Source organism: Neltuma alba, unplaced genomic scaffold (genome assembly GCF_004799145.2).
Source record: "Neltuma alba isolate B1F8T4 unplaced genomic scaffold, ASM479914v2 tig00005771_pilon, whole genome shotgun sequence".
Classification (NCBI taxonomy): Eukaryota; Viridiplantae; Streptophyta; class Magnoliopsida; order Fabales; family Fabaceae; genus Neltuma; species Neltuma alba.
This window is the reverse complement of record NW_021634225.1, coordinates 16,784-35,919: the sequence shown is the minus strand read 5'-3', so window position 1 is coordinate 35,919 and position 19,136 is coordinate 16,784. Positions and strand designations below refer to the sequence as shown.

Sequence of the window (19,136 nt, the reverse complement as noted above, 5' to 3'; positions counted from 1 at the left end):
CTATGAGTACTTGGAAATCTACTGGAACAGAGTCATCATATTTTCGGGCAACTTAACAGAGTGATTGGGTCTGCATCTTGATAAAATTGGGTGGGGGGGGGGGGAGCCCCTGATGTTTGGATCCTGATCATACTAAAAAAGTAGGTTAGTTGGCATTTACAGTAACATTTCTAGATTGTTCCATCGAGTTTAAGTGCAATAATTACATATTTTGGACCGGCTTTTCAGTTGCGATCAGTCGTAAGCAACACACCAAGATATCGACGATCACAGCTCTAATAATTTAACGTGTTCTGTACGGAATGTGGAGCAAAAGTTCAAAACAGAGCGAAAAATTCGGGCAGGGGGAGAATAAAAATTAAAAAAAAGGGGCCTTTTTTTTTTTTTTTATGTCGCTTTTCAACTTTTCAATGACAATCACAGAATTGTTATAAATGAAAATGATTCAAATTAGTTGGTAAAAAAAAAAAGATTTAAATTACTCTCTTACTAGTCAGGGAAAGAAAACTCATTTACCATGAAAATACACACGCATAGTACTTGTATTTCTCACCACCTCTTCCTTTTTTACCCAAAGAAAATATTCATATATGCGATTAAAATTTTGATAATTTAAATAGTTGACCCATCTCTGGTTATTATTGAGTTAAGCTGGCAAAGTTTATTTTTTTTGTCCCTCATTTTTTCTTGTCCTAATATATGCATGTAGATAAGTCAGGACCATTTTACTTGAAGATACTCTAAACTCACATTGGCCTGATTCACCGTACAACTACCAATTCTGTTATAATCAATTTGTTGGACTTTCAGTTAAATCACACTTCCTCCAGTTCTTAATATGAGAGCTAATTAATTAATTTGAATATATTTAAAAAATTAGTTAAATTAATTATTTATAATAAATAAGTGTTGTCTTTCCTAAATATCATTGCTAATCAACTGTATTAGCTAAAATTATTATTATTATAAGGACTACCTTAGTAAAGAATAAATAAATATGAGAGATAAAGTAGATTAGGATCTTATATTTAAGATTAAAATAAAAGTTAAATAAGATTTTATATTAAAGACCGGAGGTAGTATTATTTAAAAGAAAATATTTAAGTGTAAAATATATCATTTGCATGAGAAATATGTTCCGCAGTCAGTGGGGAAAAGCAAGAAATACATCATATGGGATTGTTCTGCGATAAGATGTCCAAGCCGGCTAAGCTGGCACATAATGATTCATCCATTCTCTTAAAAAATAATTGAACAAAATCAATATAACCGAATATATCAAAGCAAAGAACGGAGAGAGAGAGCATGTGAATGAGGTGATAAGGAAGTTGGTCTGTGTGTGTGTGAATGACTGAGTAAAAAGTCAAAGACAGCAATCATATTAATTACAATTACAGGAGGGGTCAAGAAAAAATGTCCCAATTATAGAAGTGGCAAAATCAGTACCTTCAATTGGCCCAAAGGTGAAAAAATAACTTTTGTGTCGCCCAACTAACACGCACAAAGGATAAAGCTATTTGGTTGTTTGTTTGTGGTACTGCTATTATGGTACTGTCGATCCAGTGACTAGTTTTTTTTATTTTTTTTATTTTTTACCCATTAATTATGTGTTATTACAAGACAAACAACAACTAATGACCACCGAATGTAATGTAACTACTATTACTCCTACGGATGAACTAAAATTACTCACTGGAAATTAAGGAATAATAAGCAAGGAACACGCATGTTTGATTTAGCCATGCACAGACACAGAACCAGTTCAGTTCATATCTGAAACTTGCATATATTACGCTTATAAATGAGGTGGGTTTGGATATCACCCTGTAGCTGAACATGCCATGATTTAAGGTGGTTTGGTAACTAGAGTGAGAATAAGACCTTTACATGGTTGGTGACAGAGGTCAACCAATCTGACTTGAGGAGCTTGAATATTTTGATTTCACGGAGGTAATATATGCAACGGTTTCAAACTGACTCTGGCCTCAAAACCGGCTGTTTCTTCTTCATCAGTGGAAAAAATACGAATCAAAAACCAGAAATTACGATAATATGGACCCCACTTTGTCCTATTAATCACGCCATTACTCTCGGCTTTTCTTCCTTCAAAACCCCACTCCTCCACCTGAAATCCCCCGCCACTTCCACACTTTGTTCATCAGAAACGATCAAAGCGAAGATGCCTCGTCTCGCAGCTTGCTTTCTTCTTCTTTTCTCTCTCCCTCTCATTGTTTCCTGCGTCGCAGTTCAAGACCCTGAGCTAGTTGTACAAGACGTGCACAGGTAATTCACCACCACTCCAGTACTAGTGCATGATTATTAATTAGCTTCAACAGGTTAATGGTCTCACATTGTCGTTATTATTATCGTTGCAGAAGAATCAATGCCTCTAGAAGAAATTTGGGGTATTTATCATGTGGCACCGGCAACCCCATCGACGACTGCTGGAGGTGCGACCCGAACTGGGAGAGGAACCGGCAGAGGCTAGCCGACTGCGCCATCGGGTTCGGCAAGGACGCCATGGGAGGAAGAAACGGTCGAGTCTATGTGGTGACAGACTCCGGCGACGACGACCCGGTGAACCCTAAGCCGGGAACTCTGAGACACGCCGTCATACAAGACGAGCCGTTGTGGATTATCTTCAAGAGAGACATGGTGATAACCCTAAAGCAAGAGCTGGTGATGAACTCGTTCAAGACCATTGACGGAAGGGGAGCGAGTGTTCACATTGCAGGCGGCGGATGCATAACGATACATTACGTTAGCAACATTATCATTCACGGCATTCACGTTCATGATTGTAAGCCCACCGGGCACGCCGATATCAGAGACTCTCCTCGCCACTATGGGTGGTGGACGGTGTCCGACGGCGACGGAATCTCCATATTTAATTCCAGGCATATCTGGGTGGACCACTGCTCGCTCTCTAATTGCCGCGACGGGCTCATTGACGCAATCCATGGATCCACAGCCATCACTATCTCCAACAACTACATGACCCACCATGATAAAGTCATGCTCTTAGGCCACAGTGATTCTTACACTCAGGACAAGGACATGCAGGTCACTATCGCCTTCAATCACTTCGGAGAAGGCCTCGTGCAGAGAATGCCAAGGTACGTATATAATAATCAAACTTCATTGTCTCAAACTCAGATTTGTGCTTTGATGGCAGAGTGATGTGGTGGTTTAATTACAACAACGTTGTTGCAGGTGTAGGCACGGGTATTTTCATGTGGTGAACAATGATTATACACACTGGGAAATGTATGCGATAGGTGGGAGTGCGAATCCTACCATAAACAGCCAGGGGAATAGGTTTCTGGCACCAGATAACAGGTTTAGCAAGGAGGTGACGAAGCACGAGGATGCCGCAGAAGGAGAGTGGATGAACTGGAACTGGAGATCAGAAGGTGACTTGTTCTTGAACGGAGCTTATTTCAGGCAATCTGGTGCCGGCGCTTCTTCAAGCTACGCTAGGGCTTCAAGTCTCAGCGCCAGACCTTCTTCTCTTGTTGGCTCCATGACCATGACTGCTGGTGTACTCACATGCAGGAAGGGCATGAGTTGCTGATATATATGACACTATAACTGTTGGGAAAGCAAGCGAAAGTTAACCATAAGAAACCAGAAAAATCAGTTTCGTCTGGGATTGGTGGCTTTCATTTGCCAGCAGTTTCTCTAGTTATTTATTTTATTTTACAAGTCATAACCTCTAGCTTTTGCTTTTCAAAATTTGTGTGGTGCGAATAGCAACACACACATATATTGGTAACATAGGTCTGTGCAATGGAAAGCAAGGGCAGCAAGTGTTGTTGGTTTTGATTCAATGATATTTCAACTTTTCATGTGCACGCCTATGGCCTCTTAACCATAGGACAGTTTCATTTGGCAACTCAAGCTTTCTTTATCTGCTTTCTTTGGTCTCACTCAATCTAAACCATCTATGTTCTGCTAGATGTGGAGCTATTTAAATGAAAAAGGGAACATTATTCAGTTCATATGAATGATGAGATCAAACACAGAATATAATATTGAAAGTATAAGAAAAGAGCTTTGAAATGATGCGATCCAGTCCAGTGCATTACGTCGTCTTCATTCTCTGTTCGGACAAAGCTGTACTAAAAGTTACCTTAATAATGATGTGAGGGGGGGGGGGGAGTCAGCATTATATGCATATTAGAAACAAGCATGTATATATATATATATATATTATATATATGCGCATTAGTGTCAAGATGAGAAAAATAAAATAAAAGGGGAATTTGAAGTGAGCCACTTTCTGGCGTCAATCGTGGAGCAAAAGATGAATGGCAGTGGGGTCAAAGGTATCTATCCATGTTGTTGCGAAAGGGGTTTGAACTTGGAGGTTGATGTTGATGATGATGTGGGAAGTGGGACTCATTCATCCATCACGTCTCCAAACATGCACTCATTATTTCACCTCTAAAGCCCATTATTACAAAATGCCTCACTCTATTTATTATATATGTATGTATGTATAAACACACACATTTGTACATCATCACTCTACCGAGGTCTTTTTCTCTTACGTTACTAAACTTGTGTGCCCGCTCGGTCTGTGATATACTACCTCAGGTTTTTAATACAAGATTTTATTTGGTTTTTATTTTAGTTCTAAATATAAGATTCCAATTTACTTTGTCTCTCATATTTATCTATTTTTTCAGAGATAATCCTTCTAATAATAATAGTTCTAGGCAATAAATTTGATTAGTAAGGATATTTAAGAAAGACAACATATATTTATCACAAACAACTAACTTAACTTATTTTTCTAATATATGCAAATTAGTTAACTAGCTCTTATATTTAGAACGAGAGGTAGTAATAAACAACGTCATTGAGCATAAAACTAATGTTTACAAACCCATCCATATAATTTTTAAATACAGATAAGAATTAAAAAGGGGTACAAATAATAAAAATGAAAAAAAAAAAGGAGTGAAAAAGCTATAATTAACCAGCGTTGCAGATTAATAACAGTAGGAGAAAGACGAGGAGTCTCTGTCATGTATCCACCACAGGCTTCCGCTCTTCCAAACCTATAAATATAAAGGAGCCACCTTCCCTATACTTGCCCATTCATATTCATCATTCTCACTCGTCATCTTTCTCTGCAATTCACCCTATATATCCGTAGAATTACTGCAAATCAAATAGCTTCTGTCGTCACTCTGTACTCCGGCAGTCAGAAAAATTAAATATGGCTTTGGCTTTCGCCCCACTTCAGCTCGCCACCCTTATAGCCCTGCTCTGCGTGGCCGTCGCCGTCTCCGACATGGCTCCCTCACCTTCTCCTTCTTCCTCTCCCTCATCTTCGCCCTCTTCTTCTCCGTCTCCTTCATCTTCATCATCATCATCTTCTTCTTCTTCTCCTTCAATATCGGCTCCTTGGGCCTCTCCCTCTTCAGCACCTTCACCGTCTGTCTTCGACAACCGCATCCAATACTACGACCTTCCCGATGACGTCGACGCTCCCTCGCCGTCTGGTAGCGACGCCGCAGCTCCCGGCCCCGATGGTTTCGTGGACTACGGTGCTTCTGATCTCATTTAGATGCTATCGGCCGGCCATGCATGGATGCATGCATATTTGGTTTTAAATAATGGTTTATTGTTATAATTATGATATATAGAGTCTTACAAGCATTCATGTGGTTTCTTTTCTCCCCATTAATTGTAACTTCACAAAATGAGAGAAACCAAACTCTTTTGAGAGATTCTTTTACAACACATAACGAGTTTGGATGCAGGTACAGCCCACAGGTCATTTAATATTGTACCATTTTTTTTTAGTTATTATCATTAATCGTGGCTAATATTCATGCCTTTGATTTTTTTTTTTCTCGTTTATTTTTCCAGTTTCGTATGTGTCGCAAAAGAAAGAAACAAAATCCACCAAACCATAACTGATATTTTTTCCTGTTTCAAATACATGCGTGTGAAAATCATCCGTATATAATATAAATTCAGAATCAAAGATGTCAGAGACACAGTAATGTAATAATAAAAAGGAAAAAGCTATTAATGTCATAAAATTTTTTGGGTTTTAAAAATTTTCAAAAAAAATATTTCAAAATTTCAACGATAAAAAATAAAAAATAAAAAGAGAAAGAGCGACGCCGAGAAAACAGATATATTAGTTTTTCTTCAATGGCCCAACAACAAGGGCATTTGGTCTAGTGGTATGATTCTCGCTTAGGGTGCGAGAGGTCCCGAGTTCAATTCTCGGAATGCCCCAGATATTTTTGGTTTCACATTTTCAATGTGAGAAAAACGGTGGGGGACACGGTGTGGGGGCGAGCAGGAAGCAGTATTGACCAGTTTCAGACCGACAACGGCACAACGCGTGTAGCTTCCGCATCTTTCTCTCCTTTTCGTTTCATATTTCAGAAGCCTAATTATTTTATTCAGGGACTAAATTTATATCTTGATATTTGAAGAATGTTTTCCCCACACCATTAATTGGTGAATTTTGCAGGCAGCAAGTCTAGAATTTAGCACGTCATTTTTTTGGTGTAGAGCAAGGATCGTGATTTGTACCCTGCTGTTTCCAAGCAAAAGCACTATCTTGGTGTATAGATTGTATAATGGGATTAGTCGGCCTCGTTAACAAAATTAACAATATACTGGAAGAAGTTTACGGGAACAATTAAACGTTTTTTAAAAGATTAGAATATTTAATTGCAAATTTCTAAATTGCAGAGATTAAAGTAAAGTATATTCAGAATAAAGTAAAACTACAGACATACAAGGAGTAATTGAACATTGTTCTTACCACTTGAAATGCAAGAAGCAATGAAACAAGAGCTAACTTTTTCTGATGTACAATTATTATGCTCTTTTCACTCTTTAAGCTTAGATCCTTTCACGAATTCATACAAAAATTCAAAGTTTCAACCATGTCTAACAAAGATTTCCTTTTTCACACGCCTGCATAATGGCGACTGCTTGTGTGTATGTGTTTATTAAACCACCTCAGAGAATTATCATATGATCGAAGAAATCTTCAATTTCTCTCCTAGTCCTCCCTGTCTAATTAATCCTCTGAATACAAATGCTCTTTGTTTCCTAGTTCCTGGAACTGATCCTACGTCGTCTGCTACCAGTAATCTTTACAAGAACAAGAACCTTCTCTGAAGTGATGAAAACGAATAGCATCTCTAAGAATTATTTCTCTCTTCTCTATTTCAGATATGAGCTTCATTATCGTGTGACAATCACTGCAGACTCTCAAATTCTTCATCACTCTCACTGGCGCTGATTTTGGTAGAAAGAGTATTCCAAAAGTTACCGCTAACTTCTCACTGTGGTGGCCCTTCAGGCCTGTTTTGCCACGAAGTTCAACTCCTGAGATACTCAAAGGAAGCTTCGCATTATCAGAGACAATTCTCTTTATTTTTTCCAACATTTCTTCCAACCGTGAGTAAATCAATTGACTCATTGGATGAGAGTGATCTCCGACCACAAAAGAATAAACTTTGCTTCCTACTTCAATCCAGCTTATACCAGGTTCCTTCTTAACCCCTCTATTTTGCATGAGCTTCCTAACTTCTAAAGCAGGCTTCTCCTTCCCAGCTTCATTGTAGACATTGTAAAGAAGCACATAAGATGCAGCTGCTTGAGGTTCGAGCTCTATTACTCTGTCTGCAACATGTTTTGCCATGACAGTGTCTTTATGAACTTTGCAAGCACTTAACAAGGCACGCCATAATACTGGATCATTTTCAAAGCCTGAATCAAAGATGAAATTCTGGGCATCTTCTAACCTCCCAGCACGGCCCAACAGGTCAACAATGCAAGCATTGTGCTTTACACTAGCTGCTATGCCATAATCTTTCTTCATGGTCTCAAAGAACTGTAGTCCTTCTTCAACTAGACCTCCATGGCTACAAGCAGTCAAAACCCCAAGAAATGTGACCTGATTGGGTTCAATTCCAGTAGTAATCATCAACTCAAAAAGTTGTAAAGCTTCTCTGGCAAATCCATGTTGTCCGGTGCTACATATCAGCACTGACCAGGATACCACATCTGCACTCACTGTCTCCTGAAATGTCTGCTTAGCCAAATCAATGTCTCCGGACTTTGCATACATGCAAATCTGTGAATTTTGAACAATGGTAAAATTGGCAATCCCAGATTTTAATGCATAACTCTGAATCTGCCCTCCAGATCTTGCCGTGGCCATATCTGCACAAGCACCCATCACACTAGATATGATAAACTCATCTGGTTTAATTCCAGATGCCAAGAGCTGATGGAACAAAGACAGGGCATTTTCAAACTGTCCATTTTGAACAGAGCCTGCTATCATGGATGTCCATGAGACGACATCCAACTTAGGAGTTGAGTTGAAACACCTTAGCCCGTCTTCAATTGAACCAGAAAATGAGTACAAATCTACTAGAGCGCTGCCAATGAACTCATCAGACTGAAGATTGTTTTTACAAATTTGAGCATGAATTTGCTTTCCAACCTCAAAAGTTTCATCGCCAATACAAGCCTTGAGTATGCTTGAGAATGTAAATTTAGAGGGCTTCATTCCTTGCCTTTTCATCTCAGAGAAAAGATGAAGTGCTTCTCGTGCGTATTCAGTGGAGTTAGTCCCTGCTTGCAGGAAGCCAGCAATCATAGCATTATACGTGATAAGATTAGGGTTGGGTGTAAACTTGAAAATTTGAATAGCACTGAGTAAGTTTTCATTCTTTGCATACATATCGAGCAATGCAGTCCCTACAACAACGTCTATATCCAAACCGAGCTTGACTATGTATCCATGAAGCGTTTCACCAAATCGATTCATACCCTTGGTGCAGCATGCCTTAAGTACACTTCCTAAAGTATAGCTACTTAACATCATCCCAGATCGATGCATTTTCACAAGGAGCTCAAAAACCTCCTCGTTGACACGTGATCGAACATAACCAGCAATCATTGAATTCCAAGAAACTTCATCCAGGACTTTGGAAGTCTCAAACAACAATTTCGCCTGCTCAATCTGGCAGCATTTTGAGTACATATCAATAAGAGAATTAACCAAAACAACTTGATTACTCAATCCATCCACAATAACCAAGCTGTGAATTAGCTTACCAAATTGTATATCCCCAGTGTGACCGCAAACCCCCAGAGCGCCCGCATAGGTAAACTTGTCGAGTTTAAGACCGCCCATTCTAGCCTGACAGAAAGCACGCATGACCTTATCATGCACACCCCACTGGGAATACCCAGAAATTAAAGAATTATATGAAATGACATTGCGTTTGGACATTTTGTCAAACAGGTTTTGAGCATTGCATAATTCCCCGCATTTGCTATACATGTATAGAAGATTGTTGAGTAAGAATAAACAGGGTTGGAAGGAAGTCTTGATCATGTGTGCATGAGCAAGTTTTCCATGTATCAGAGATCCAGTTTTAACCGATGATCGAATTATTTTGGTGTAAGTTACAGAATCTAAGAACAAGTAGGAGAGAGAAGGTTGGGGATGTGGAGGTAGTGTGGTGATGGGTTGGGGAAATGCTCTGTGTGGTTGTTTACTGAAATAAAGAATATCGGAGGAGTCCATGACGATAGGAAAATTAAGGTCGGGAGGCTTCAGTTTGAGAGCCGACATGCTTGCTTCTTCTAGACATGAAACTCTTGTTCTGCAGCTCTGGCTTTTCAGTGCCAAAGCATCTCCCCGCTTCCTCTTTCGAAAATTACGAGGCAATTTTTTTTAAGTTTAAATTACAGTTTAAGGGCTTGTTTGACATCAATTAATATTAATATAAATATTTATAAGTACGTTTTATAAATTATGATTAAAAAACTATTTATAAACTGTTCTGAATGAATATTAAATAGGTTTTCTAATGCTTTCTTATAAATTAAGATTAAAGATCTTTTCACACTTAGGGTGAGAAATTTGTGGAATTATTTTTCCGGAGTAAATGAAAATTGTGAAACTTTAAGAGGCTAAACGACAAGAAGTTTGTGATTATGTAGTACTTCCTCCGTTCCTTATTATAAGAGACGAATAACTGAATTACGTTGATAAAAAAAACAGTTAAAATTAGTTAAGAACAATCAATGTGTAAAAAGTATAATCTTTTTTTAAAAAATGCCCTCATTAATAAGGAGAGAGAGCATGAGAGAGAACAATTAAATTATTAAAAGAAAGAGAAGTGGGAAGGAGAGAGAGTGTGAGTTGGAAACAATAAATATGGGTAAAATAGGAAATCAACACAAAAAAGTAGAGACAACTTTTAAATGTCTCTTATATATAGGAACATGCCATAAGCATCAAATGTCTCTTATAATAAGGAACGGAGGGAGTATAAATCAATCTAAATAAATAAAACACAAAAATGTCTTCAATCTTTCATATGTACTCAAGCACAATCTCTTGGATGTTGGATAGTTACGTTAATTATAGAAGCAATCATCGGATAAATATATACATGAATTATTTGATGTTCTTGTAGTGTTGTATAAGAATTTCAGACATAAGCATAATTTCCACCAGGGGATATTCATTAGATAGGGAACATTCATAACTTAAATAATTAGGGGGGAAAAATAAAAAGAGCCTTGCAGATGAACCACAGAGCTTTAGATCCTATTGTTCCAATCCAATGCCCCAGAAAGTTGAATGAGTATGAACACAAACGTCCAAACGCACGAACATGAATTATATGATGATTTGATTAAAAATGGGGACAAGGTATATATATCCAATGGACTATCAATGAGTGGATGGTGCATGCATATATGGCACTAATTGATGATAAGAATTAAGGATTTCATCCAATAATTGGGGAAATGTGTGTCGCAGTCATAGGACATGTAGGGGCTGCCAGGTGCCTTTGTCTTCTTTTTTGTCTTAACGTTTAACTGATCCAACCAATTCATACTTGCATTTTGTTATTATAATGTTTGTTCTTTCTCCTTTTAATTTCTTCTTCATTTTGTTTTATCCCTTCATTTCTGCAGCATTCTGACCTTAGCTTCACATGGGCTCATACCTTAAATAAGTGCCTGCCCAACCGCCATTACAGAAAGTAAAACCACCCGGTGCAAGTTTTCCTTTATTCGCTCTGGTTTTTATGTCTGAAGAATGATCCCCGATTCCAAAATATTAAATTTTGGGGGCTTTCTCAGAGCTTTACTGGAATATTCATAGGAAGAGTATTTCATTTTAGAAGACCAGCTAGCCGACCAGTTGAGTCATTAGGATTATGCTTGGGCCACAAATAAATTAAGTAAGCGTGTTGATGTATCAGTACCTACTGCCCATGTGCTTCTGTGCCTTGGGCCATTTGCAAGAATAAAAAAACGATAGGAAATAAAAAAAGTGTTACTTTCTTGCAACAAAAGGGCGACTTCTATTTTATTCAAGCCTTCTTGCTTCCATCTTTGTCCTTTTCCACGCTTTCTAGCTGGTATTTATATATGTAACCCGTTTGCCTCTCCATCTTCATCTTCACCAACCTGGTTTTTCCTCTTCTACAAAGCTCAGAGACAGACAGAGAAAGATGATGAAACTAAGATCCATGAGGTTTAGCAGAAGCAGTTCCAAGCTGAGCAGGGGAAACAGAGCAGCCCCATCAGAGAAGGATTGCAGGAGCATGGGTGAAATCAAATGGGAGCTTCGTCCAGGTGGCATGCTTGTTCAGAAAAGGGACACCAGTCAAAATGCAGGAGAGGGACTCATCACCATTAGAGTTTCAACTGTGTCTCACTGGCATGACATTTCCATCGAAGCTACTTCAACTTTTGGTATGAATTCCCTTCTTGCCACTTTTTCTAATCTTCTCCTGGTTCAACTGGTTATTTAATATTTATGGCCCGAAGTTTCAGACTTTAGGCGTAATTGAGAAAAACCCATGAGGTATTTGACTAAAGTGGTGGATGAACTGTTTGTTGCAGGGGAATTAAAGATGATATTGTCACTGATAACTAAGATGGAGCCCAGAGAGCAGAGGGTCTTGTTCAAAGGCAGAGAGAGAGAGGATGAAGAATACCTACACATGGTTGGTGTTAGAGACAAGGACAAGGTTCTCTTGCTACAAGATCCAGCCATCAAGGAGGAGAAGAAGCTGCTTGGTCTTGCAGGAAGAAGCCAACCCATTAACACTTCTTGTCGTACCATCAGTGTATGACTAATTTATGTTTAATTAAACTGTGATTAGGTACTAACCACCAGAGAAAAGTGAAGATTGCCGAATATTATGATATGCATCTTTCTTCTCTTTGTCTTAGATTACGAAACTATGATATTAATGTGTACTTATATTCCGTCGGTTTGAGGCTTTGTTCAATTAAAAAAAAAAAAAAAACTGTGTAAGTTAATGCAATGCGGTGTCAGTATGGAGGGTTTGCCCTGTTCTTATACAAGTGTTGATTTCTTTCGGATTACATGTGAATATAATATCATGAGTACATGATAGCCTTTGTCTTGTATCCAATTACATAAACCCACGCGTGCACGCAGACACAGAACAAAGGGAATGACAAAGCTAAAGCTAAAGTTGTAAGCGGAAGTTCAGCTAAGCTTGGGGACGCAGCTTGATCAGAAAAGGATCATGGATCTTTAGGCTATAAAGTTGAAGTAGTTGGGTCCTGTAATTAAGTGCATACAGCTTGTTTCATTGAGATAATAATAGGGTCAAAAAAGTAAGGTGAGAGACGTGAGGCACAAGAGGTCCCATGAGAGGGAGGGCCAGAGGCATCTTCATCTTTCTTGGGAAGCAGCTTCAAAGGATTCCTCCTTGTTCTTGGTATCAGAATGAACCGCTTTAAAGTTGCATCCAAGCCTTTTTCATCTGATTCTGTGTACGAGTTCTGCTTACACTCACGAGAATCCTAGAATAAAGCTTGCCATTGATATGCTTTCTTTTTGTGTCCCCTCACAGCGGCTAAAGACATGTTATTTGGTAGCATCTCTGTGCATGAAACAATGAGTCAATAAGAGCAGTGAAAATTAGGCAGAAAAGAAGCAGAATCCCAGTTTATTTTGAGAACTTATGATACTGAAGCATAATTTTCTCTTTGGTTGGTTGGTTAGCCTAACATATGAATACAAAATTGCACGGTTTGAGCTTTTTCAGAAGGCCCATATTGTGGAAGCTCTGCAGTAGACTCAGAAACTTGGAAAGACGAAGAAGCAGCTGAAATTACCATGAATATATGTGCGAACTTGATTTACGATGACGAAGTGGCACGCAAAAGTTACAACTATCTGCATGAGAAGGAGAACAGAGCGTAGCTTTTTTTTTAATTATTAAAATAAATGCGCATAGATATCCTTTTTATCTGAGACACTTTCAATACTAAACGTGTACATCTCTTTTAGCGGGATTTGTCACTTTATAAGAAACTAGTTCATTCTACTGTATCCAACCAATATTTAGTTTTAACTATAGATGTTATATGATTGTATCGCACTAATTCCTTAAAAAATAAATGGTTTCTATAATTAATTTCCCATCGTGGGAATGACCTTAGTTTTGGTTTTTCCCTCCCAGGGAAAGTAATTTACTTCGTCCGTGAGCACTTCTTTGTATTCACCTCGTTGAAAGAATGAAAGCTGAATAATTAAAATCCTTTTAAAATAATATTTTTTTAAAAGTTTTATTCTCATTTAAAATATGATTTTTTTAAAAAAAAAATCATAAGTAGCTGTAAATTGGTATTTTTAAAAAAAAATTAATGCTGCAACTCTTTATACAAAATAATATATAGGATTGAAAAGAGTACAACTATTTTGTGATTAATCACTTGTGGAATTTTTTTGAATTAATAACTGGTAACAGCGTAACACGCTTATAGGTATAATCCTATCTTAATTAAGCGGTTTCATTTTAATTTTGTCATTTGAAGTTGCACACATACTCTTAAAACCTTAACAATATAAAAAAAATCTATGCTAATAAAATTGGTAATATGCCCGAGATATTTCCTTTTACAAACATATAAAAAATATAAATAAAAATATATTTAGATTTATATTTCCCTTTTCCTGCTTCTCGCCTTTTGGGTTTTCGCTTTCAAGTATTATGATTCGTTCATTTCTATCAATGGTTGTACGAAGGCCACGACGCTGCCCCCCAGAACATCCAAGCCTTCTGAATTCATCCGAAGCCTATCCACCCGAAGGATTGAGACTCGAGGGCCACCCAACGAGCTAATCTAAATCAATTTCATGGCACGAAAATCTTCATTGATTAATTTACCAAAGATTCGTAAATCCAGAACATAGTATTTTAAGCTCAATTTGCTGTTCTCATCCATTTCTGCTTCCCCAGTAATGCTATCATGAGCAGAAAGATTATGCTTTTCTAGCTGCAAGTAAGATTTTCTTACCTCGGTTTTTGCTTTATCTTGCTTTTCTATTTCCTAGAGGGAAGCATGCAAACTCTAAGCGCTCAGCCCTCAAATGGCAACTACTTTGCAGTACGTCCTTCGAGCATTGAAGTAGATTCTTATTTCTATATCTGCGCGACAATTAGAAGGAAAAAGAAGTTGGGCCCTGTTTTTTCCGTTTCTCAGAGTAGAAGTATTGGTGTTTTTGACTGTTCAAGTAATTCAAGAATTAATAGGAGTGAAGCTTGCTTTGGAATTCCAAATTTTGATTTGAAGTGTGGGATTTTGTTAGGATACTCTAAATTTAAATTCGCTTCCCTTATCAAACCAAAGAATGATATTGGATTCATGGCTCCCTTGGCATGGGCGTTGGAGGATCAGGCTATCGGGGAGAACACTGATTCCATAAACAGTTCGTCGCTTGACAGTGACAGAGATGGTATAAACTGTTTAAATTTGGATGAAGTTCAAGACAGTTATTATGAACAAATGCAAGGAGAAGAGATTGACTCTAAAATTGATGTTCGAGCACTTGCATTCAGCTTGCTCTCTGCCAAGACAGTAGATGAAATGGAGGAAATTCTTAAGGACAAAGGGGACTTGCCCCCTCAGGTGTATTCAACCATCATAAGAGGTTTTGGCAAGGAGAAGAGGATGGATTCTGCATTAATTCTTATGAATTTATTGAACAGGAAAAGGATTGAAACCAATGGTTCTTTTAGCCCAAATCTGTTCATATATAATAGTCTGTTGGGTGCAGTCAAACAGTCTCAAGAATTTGCAGAAATTGAAACAATTATGAATGAAATGGATCAAGCAGGGATCACTCCTAATGTTGTGACATATAATACTTTGATGGCTATCTACATAGAAAAAGGAGAAGGCGACAAGGCCCTCAGTGTTTTTGAGGAAATCCATAACAAGGGCCTCATTCCATCTGCAGTGTCCTATTCTCAAGCCTTGCTGGCATATAGAAGAATGGAAGATGGCTATGGAGCTTTGAATTTCTTTGTTAAATTTAGAGAAAAATATCGTCAAGGTGAAATAGGAAAAGATGATGATGGAGAAGATTGGGAGGCTGAGTACATCAAGCTCGAAAAGTTCACAATTCGTGTTTGCTATCAGGTAATGCGCCGTTGGCTTGTCAGCCATGATAACTTAAGCAATAAAGTTCTACGGCTGCTTGATGATATGGGTAAAGCAGGGATTCATCCAGGTCGGGCAGAGCTTGAGAAGCTCGAGTGGGCTTGTACCCGTGAAGACCATTACCCAGTAGCAAAAGAGCTATACAGCAGGATACGAACTAGGTATAGTGAAATCAGCTTGTCTGTCTGCAACCATGCAATTTGGCTTATGGGAAAGGCCAAGAAGTGGTGGGCAGCTTTGGAGATATATGAGGATCTGTTGGACAAAGGGCCAAAGCCAAATAACTTGTCATATGAGTTAATAATGTCGCACTTCAATGTTCTTCTGAGTGCAGCTAAGAAAAGGGGAATATGGAGATGGGGTGTCAGGTTGCTAAACAAGATGGAAGATAAGGGTCTGAAACCTGGAAGCAAGGAATGGAATGCAGTTCTTGTGGCCTGCTCCAAGGCTTCAGAAACCAGTGCAGCTGTGCAAATATTTAAGAGAATGGTGGAAAATGGTGAAAAACCTACTATAATTTCCTATGGGGCTTTACTCAGTGCTCTGGAAAAGGGAAAACTCTACGATGAGGCCCTTCGAGTGTGGGACCATATGATCAAGGTAGGGGTTGAGCCAAATGCATATGCCTACACAATCATGGCTTCAATTCATACTGCCCTGGGAAATTTTAACAGAGTTGATGACATCATTTCCGAGATGATAGCACTAGGAATTGAACTCACAGTAGTGACGTACAATGCAATAATCAGTGGCTGTGCAAGGAATGGCATGGGAAGTGCAGCCTATGAATGGTTTCACAGGATGAAAGCTCAGAAGATTGCTCCCAACGAGATAACTTACGAAATGCTGATTGAGGCTCTTGCTAAGGATGGGAAGCCGAAGCTGGCATTTGAGGTATACACGAGGGCACACAATGAGGGACTTCATCTATCTTCAAAAGCCTATGATGCTGTGTTGGAATCTTCTCGCGCTTATGGAGCCACCATTGACTTAAATCTCTTAGGACCACGTCCTCCAGAGAAGAAGAAGAAAGTGCAGGTTAGAAAGACACTGACTGAATTTTATAACTTGGCAGATGTTCCCAAGAAAAGTAAACCATTCGATAGGAGTGAAATTTATTACTCTCAGAGAGAAGGTAGTGAATCAGTAATTTAGCGCTGTTGTATGTTACCATTGTCAATTATTGTTTGTAACGTTTGTATATTCTGCCTTTCCTATTTGTCAAGTAAATCAGGGATCTGATACTTCCTCTGGAGACTCTTGGCCGTGAAATTGAAGCGCCTCTCTTTGCTCATACACAACTGAGCAAGTTTCGCTTTTGAACCCGACGTCAAATATAGGAGCTCAGTCTTATTTGTGCTGCGAGTTGGTCTGAACAAGAAAGCACTAACTTTCATCCACCTTTGAAATCAAGTGGAAATCGAAAGTAACTCTTTCAGTTTTGGGTAAATAAAGAGAAATGTCATATTAATAGCTAAAGACACGCAGATTATATGTACGGTCGTGCAGTCATAAGTTCACAGCTACGTTCTGTTGTGACAAAATCTTCTCGGCTGTTTCCGTCGACAATAGTTGCTGCAGGAGATGGGCCGGTGCAGGCCATTTAAATGGGCCCAAAGCGGAACATATGTGTTTTTATTGGAACAAAACTAAAAAGGGTTATGAATCGTGAGAGATGATGGTGACGTGAGATGGTGGGAGGAGACGTTGAAGTCATTAAGTGAAATAATACTGGAAGAAGGACATAGTCATAAACAATAATTATAATTATCATGTTGTCTTCGCCAGAATCCAATTTTGCTTTTCCTTATAATGGAGGCTGGGGCATTACTGCTATTCCCTTCTGTCTTATATACAAGTAACAGCCAAGCTAGACTACATGGATGAAAATATTAGTTAAAATTAGTTTAAAATAATAAATGTATAAAAAATGAACTTTTTTAAAATAAATCCTTATTTATGAAAATGATGAATAAAGAAAAAATATTAGGAGGAATGAGTGAGAAAAAAAATGAGATATCCATATAGAGTAACTAATTGAGGAGTAAAAGTAAAAAAGAATATTAAATTTTTAAATAAATAGTAATGTATTTACAGCCAACCACGTATAAGATATGGTGTCTCGGGATCACATGCCCCTTCCTCTTAGTCAGTGTCGGTCACCAAATCAGACTAGCCACATCCCCTTTTCTTTTGTATTTTAATATTTGAACATTTTACCCAGACAAAGCCTATTTCATTCCGATTGTACTACGCATGTTTTGTCTTGTAAATTATAGATGCAGCTATTAAAAAATTCCGTACAGGTGAGACGTCATGTCAGATTCCTGCAGATTCTGAAGGTTGTTGTTGAACTATTAGTCTCCTACCCTCAACTTTACTGGTTTTATTGAATTACTGAAATTAAATTATTTGGAAGTGTTTGGTTAATTTCAAAAGTACTTTTTAGAAACACTTTCTTATAATTTGAGACAAATTTCTTCACATATTTATCTTGTTTACCGTAAAAACACTTTTAAAACCATGATTTTGTTTTTGCCAAATATCATTTTGGATTTGCCATCAAAACGAAGACTGAGCGCAAAACGACGATCATAATTAAATGGGCACGAAGCATCGTTGCCTCCACGGTAACCATAAACTTACGCTGTCCAGATTAGCCATCTGCGGATGGATGCATCAGTTTACTACTATCTCCGCTATTAAACATAAAAGCTAGTTAATAGTTCTAAGTAACATTTCAATCTATTTTATTTTTAAAATTTATAATGTGTTTTTAAAAATATTATTATTAATTATAAGATATTTCTGTCTAAATATAATTCTAATGTATATGATTAGATGAGGATAATTTAAAAAAATCAATATATATTTATTACAAATTAGCTGTTTAACTTTTACATTGAGGACAAGAAATATTACATAAAATATCTGTCAGTGACTTTGCCTCTGCATAAGGGGGAGAGAAAGAAACAAAATGTTATTTTATAAAGAATTTAGGGTAATGTAACATGCTTTTCTTTCCCTGAAATCTCCACTTTTACAGAGAAAAAACTTTGCGGATAAAATAGTATTATGGCTTCAATGCATGATTTTCCTGTACTTTTTCTTTGTTCGAGTTATTATTTTTAAAATATATTTAGAATTGTAAAATGAAGGGAAAAATAATTTTGATTTATTAGTGTGATTGTTATTAATAAAAATACAATGTCTCCAGTCTCATCTCTAAATAATATAATTGGTTTTTACTTTTAGCACAAGGTTATTAGAGACAAATTGCATTTAAATAAATAGAGGGATATACCAACCAAATAAATAGCACAAAATTAGACAATTTTATTGAGGACTGGTTATGCCTGGTACAAATTTTTTTTACTTATTTTAAACTAAGATCTGATACATTTTAGGATGATTTAAAGATGTTAGCTTACGTAAACACGAATTATGTATGAAAAAGAAAAAGGTAGGGAAGGACACACGCACTAAACCTTCATCCGATAATAGATGGTGACGCCGACAGGGTCTATGTTTGATGATCATCAAATTAACCACTTAGCCAAGCTTAACCAATTAATTAATTACCTCACTATCAATATCTGAGAATATGCTTTGATAATATATAT

The 19,136-nt window shown here is 37.6% G+C and overlaps 5 protein-coding genes and 1 non-coding gene across 9 annotated transcripts; 5 read left to right on the top strand and 1 right to left on the bottom strand.

The window, feature by feature from the left end:
- Positions 1 to 2,141: 2,141 nt before the first annotated feature.
- LOC114748647 (pectate lyase) lies at positions 2,142 to 3,855 on the top strand. Its single transcript, XM_028937087.1, has 3 exons — positions 2,142 to 2,283; positions 2,376 to 3,116; positions 3,214 to 3,855. The coding sequence occupies exons 1-3, from the start codon at positions 2,180 to 2,182 to the stop codon at positions 3,572 to 3,574; spliced, it is 1,206 nt and encodes a 401-aa protein (XP_028792920.1). The 5' UTR covers positions 2,142 to 2,179; the 3' UTR covers positions 3,575 to 3,855.
- A 1,372-nt stretch (positions 3,856 to 5,227) lies between these two features.
- Positions 5,228 to 5,578, top strand: LOC114748646 (putative protein TPRXL). The gene has a single exon (XM_028937086.1). The coding sequence runs from the start codon at positions 5,228 to 5,230 to the stop codon at positions 5,576 to 5,578; it is 351 nt and encodes a 116-aa protein (XP_028792919.1).
- Positions 5,579 to 6,189: 611 nt separating this feature from the next.
- TRNAP-AGG (transfer RNA proline (anticodon AGG)) lies at positions 6,190 to 6,261 on the top strand. The gene has a single exon. It is a non-coding gene; the product is annotated as a tRNA-Pro (tRNA).
- Positions 6,262 to 6,796: 535 nt separating this feature from the next.
- Positions 6,797 to 9,637, bottom strand: LOC114748645 (pentatricopeptide repeat-containing protein At3g13880). The gene has a single exon (XM_028937085.1). It carries the CDS (start codon positions 9,635 to 9,637, stop codon positions 7,124 to 7,126), a length of 2,514 nt encoding a protein of 837 aa, XP_028792918.1. The 3' UTR covers positions 6,797 to 7,123.
- A 1,766-nt stretch (positions 9,638 to 11,403) lies between these two features.
- On the top strand, positions 11,404 to 12,914 carry LOC114748643 (BAG family molecular chaperone regulator 2-like). The gene is made up of 2 exons (XM_028937083.1): positions 11,404 to 11,781; positions 11,932 to 12,914. Exons 1-2 carry the CDS (start codon positions 11,538 to 11,540, stop codon positions 12,162 to 12,164), a joined length of 477 nt encoding a protein of 158 aa, XP_028792916.1. The 5' UTR covers positions 11,404 to 11,537; the 3' UTR covers positions 12,165 to 12,914.
- A 1,225-nt stretch (positions 12,915 to 14,139) lies between these two features.
- LOC114748648 (pentatricopeptide repeat-containing protein At3g46610-like) lies at positions 14,140 to 17,322 on the top strand. 4 transcript variants are annotated; one of them, XM_028937089.1, is made up of 2 exons: positions 14,140 to 16,648; positions 16,748 to 17,322. In XM_028937089.1, the coding sequence occupies exons 1-2, from the start codon at positions 14,413 to 14,415 to the stop codon at positions 16,753 to 16,755; spliced, it is 2,244 nt and encodes a 747-aa protein (XP_028792922.1). In that variant the 5' UTR covers positions 14,140 to 14,412; the 3' UTR covers positions 16,756 to 17,322. The 4 variants fall into 4 exon arrangements, with proteins under 4 accessions (XP_028792922.1, XP_028792921.1, XP_028792923.1 ...); XM_028937088.1 differs by having other exon boundaries at positions 16,740 to 17,322; XM_028937090.1 differs by having other exon boundaries at positions 14,141 to 16,551.
- Positions 17,323 to 19,136: the final 1,814 nt, after the last annotated feature.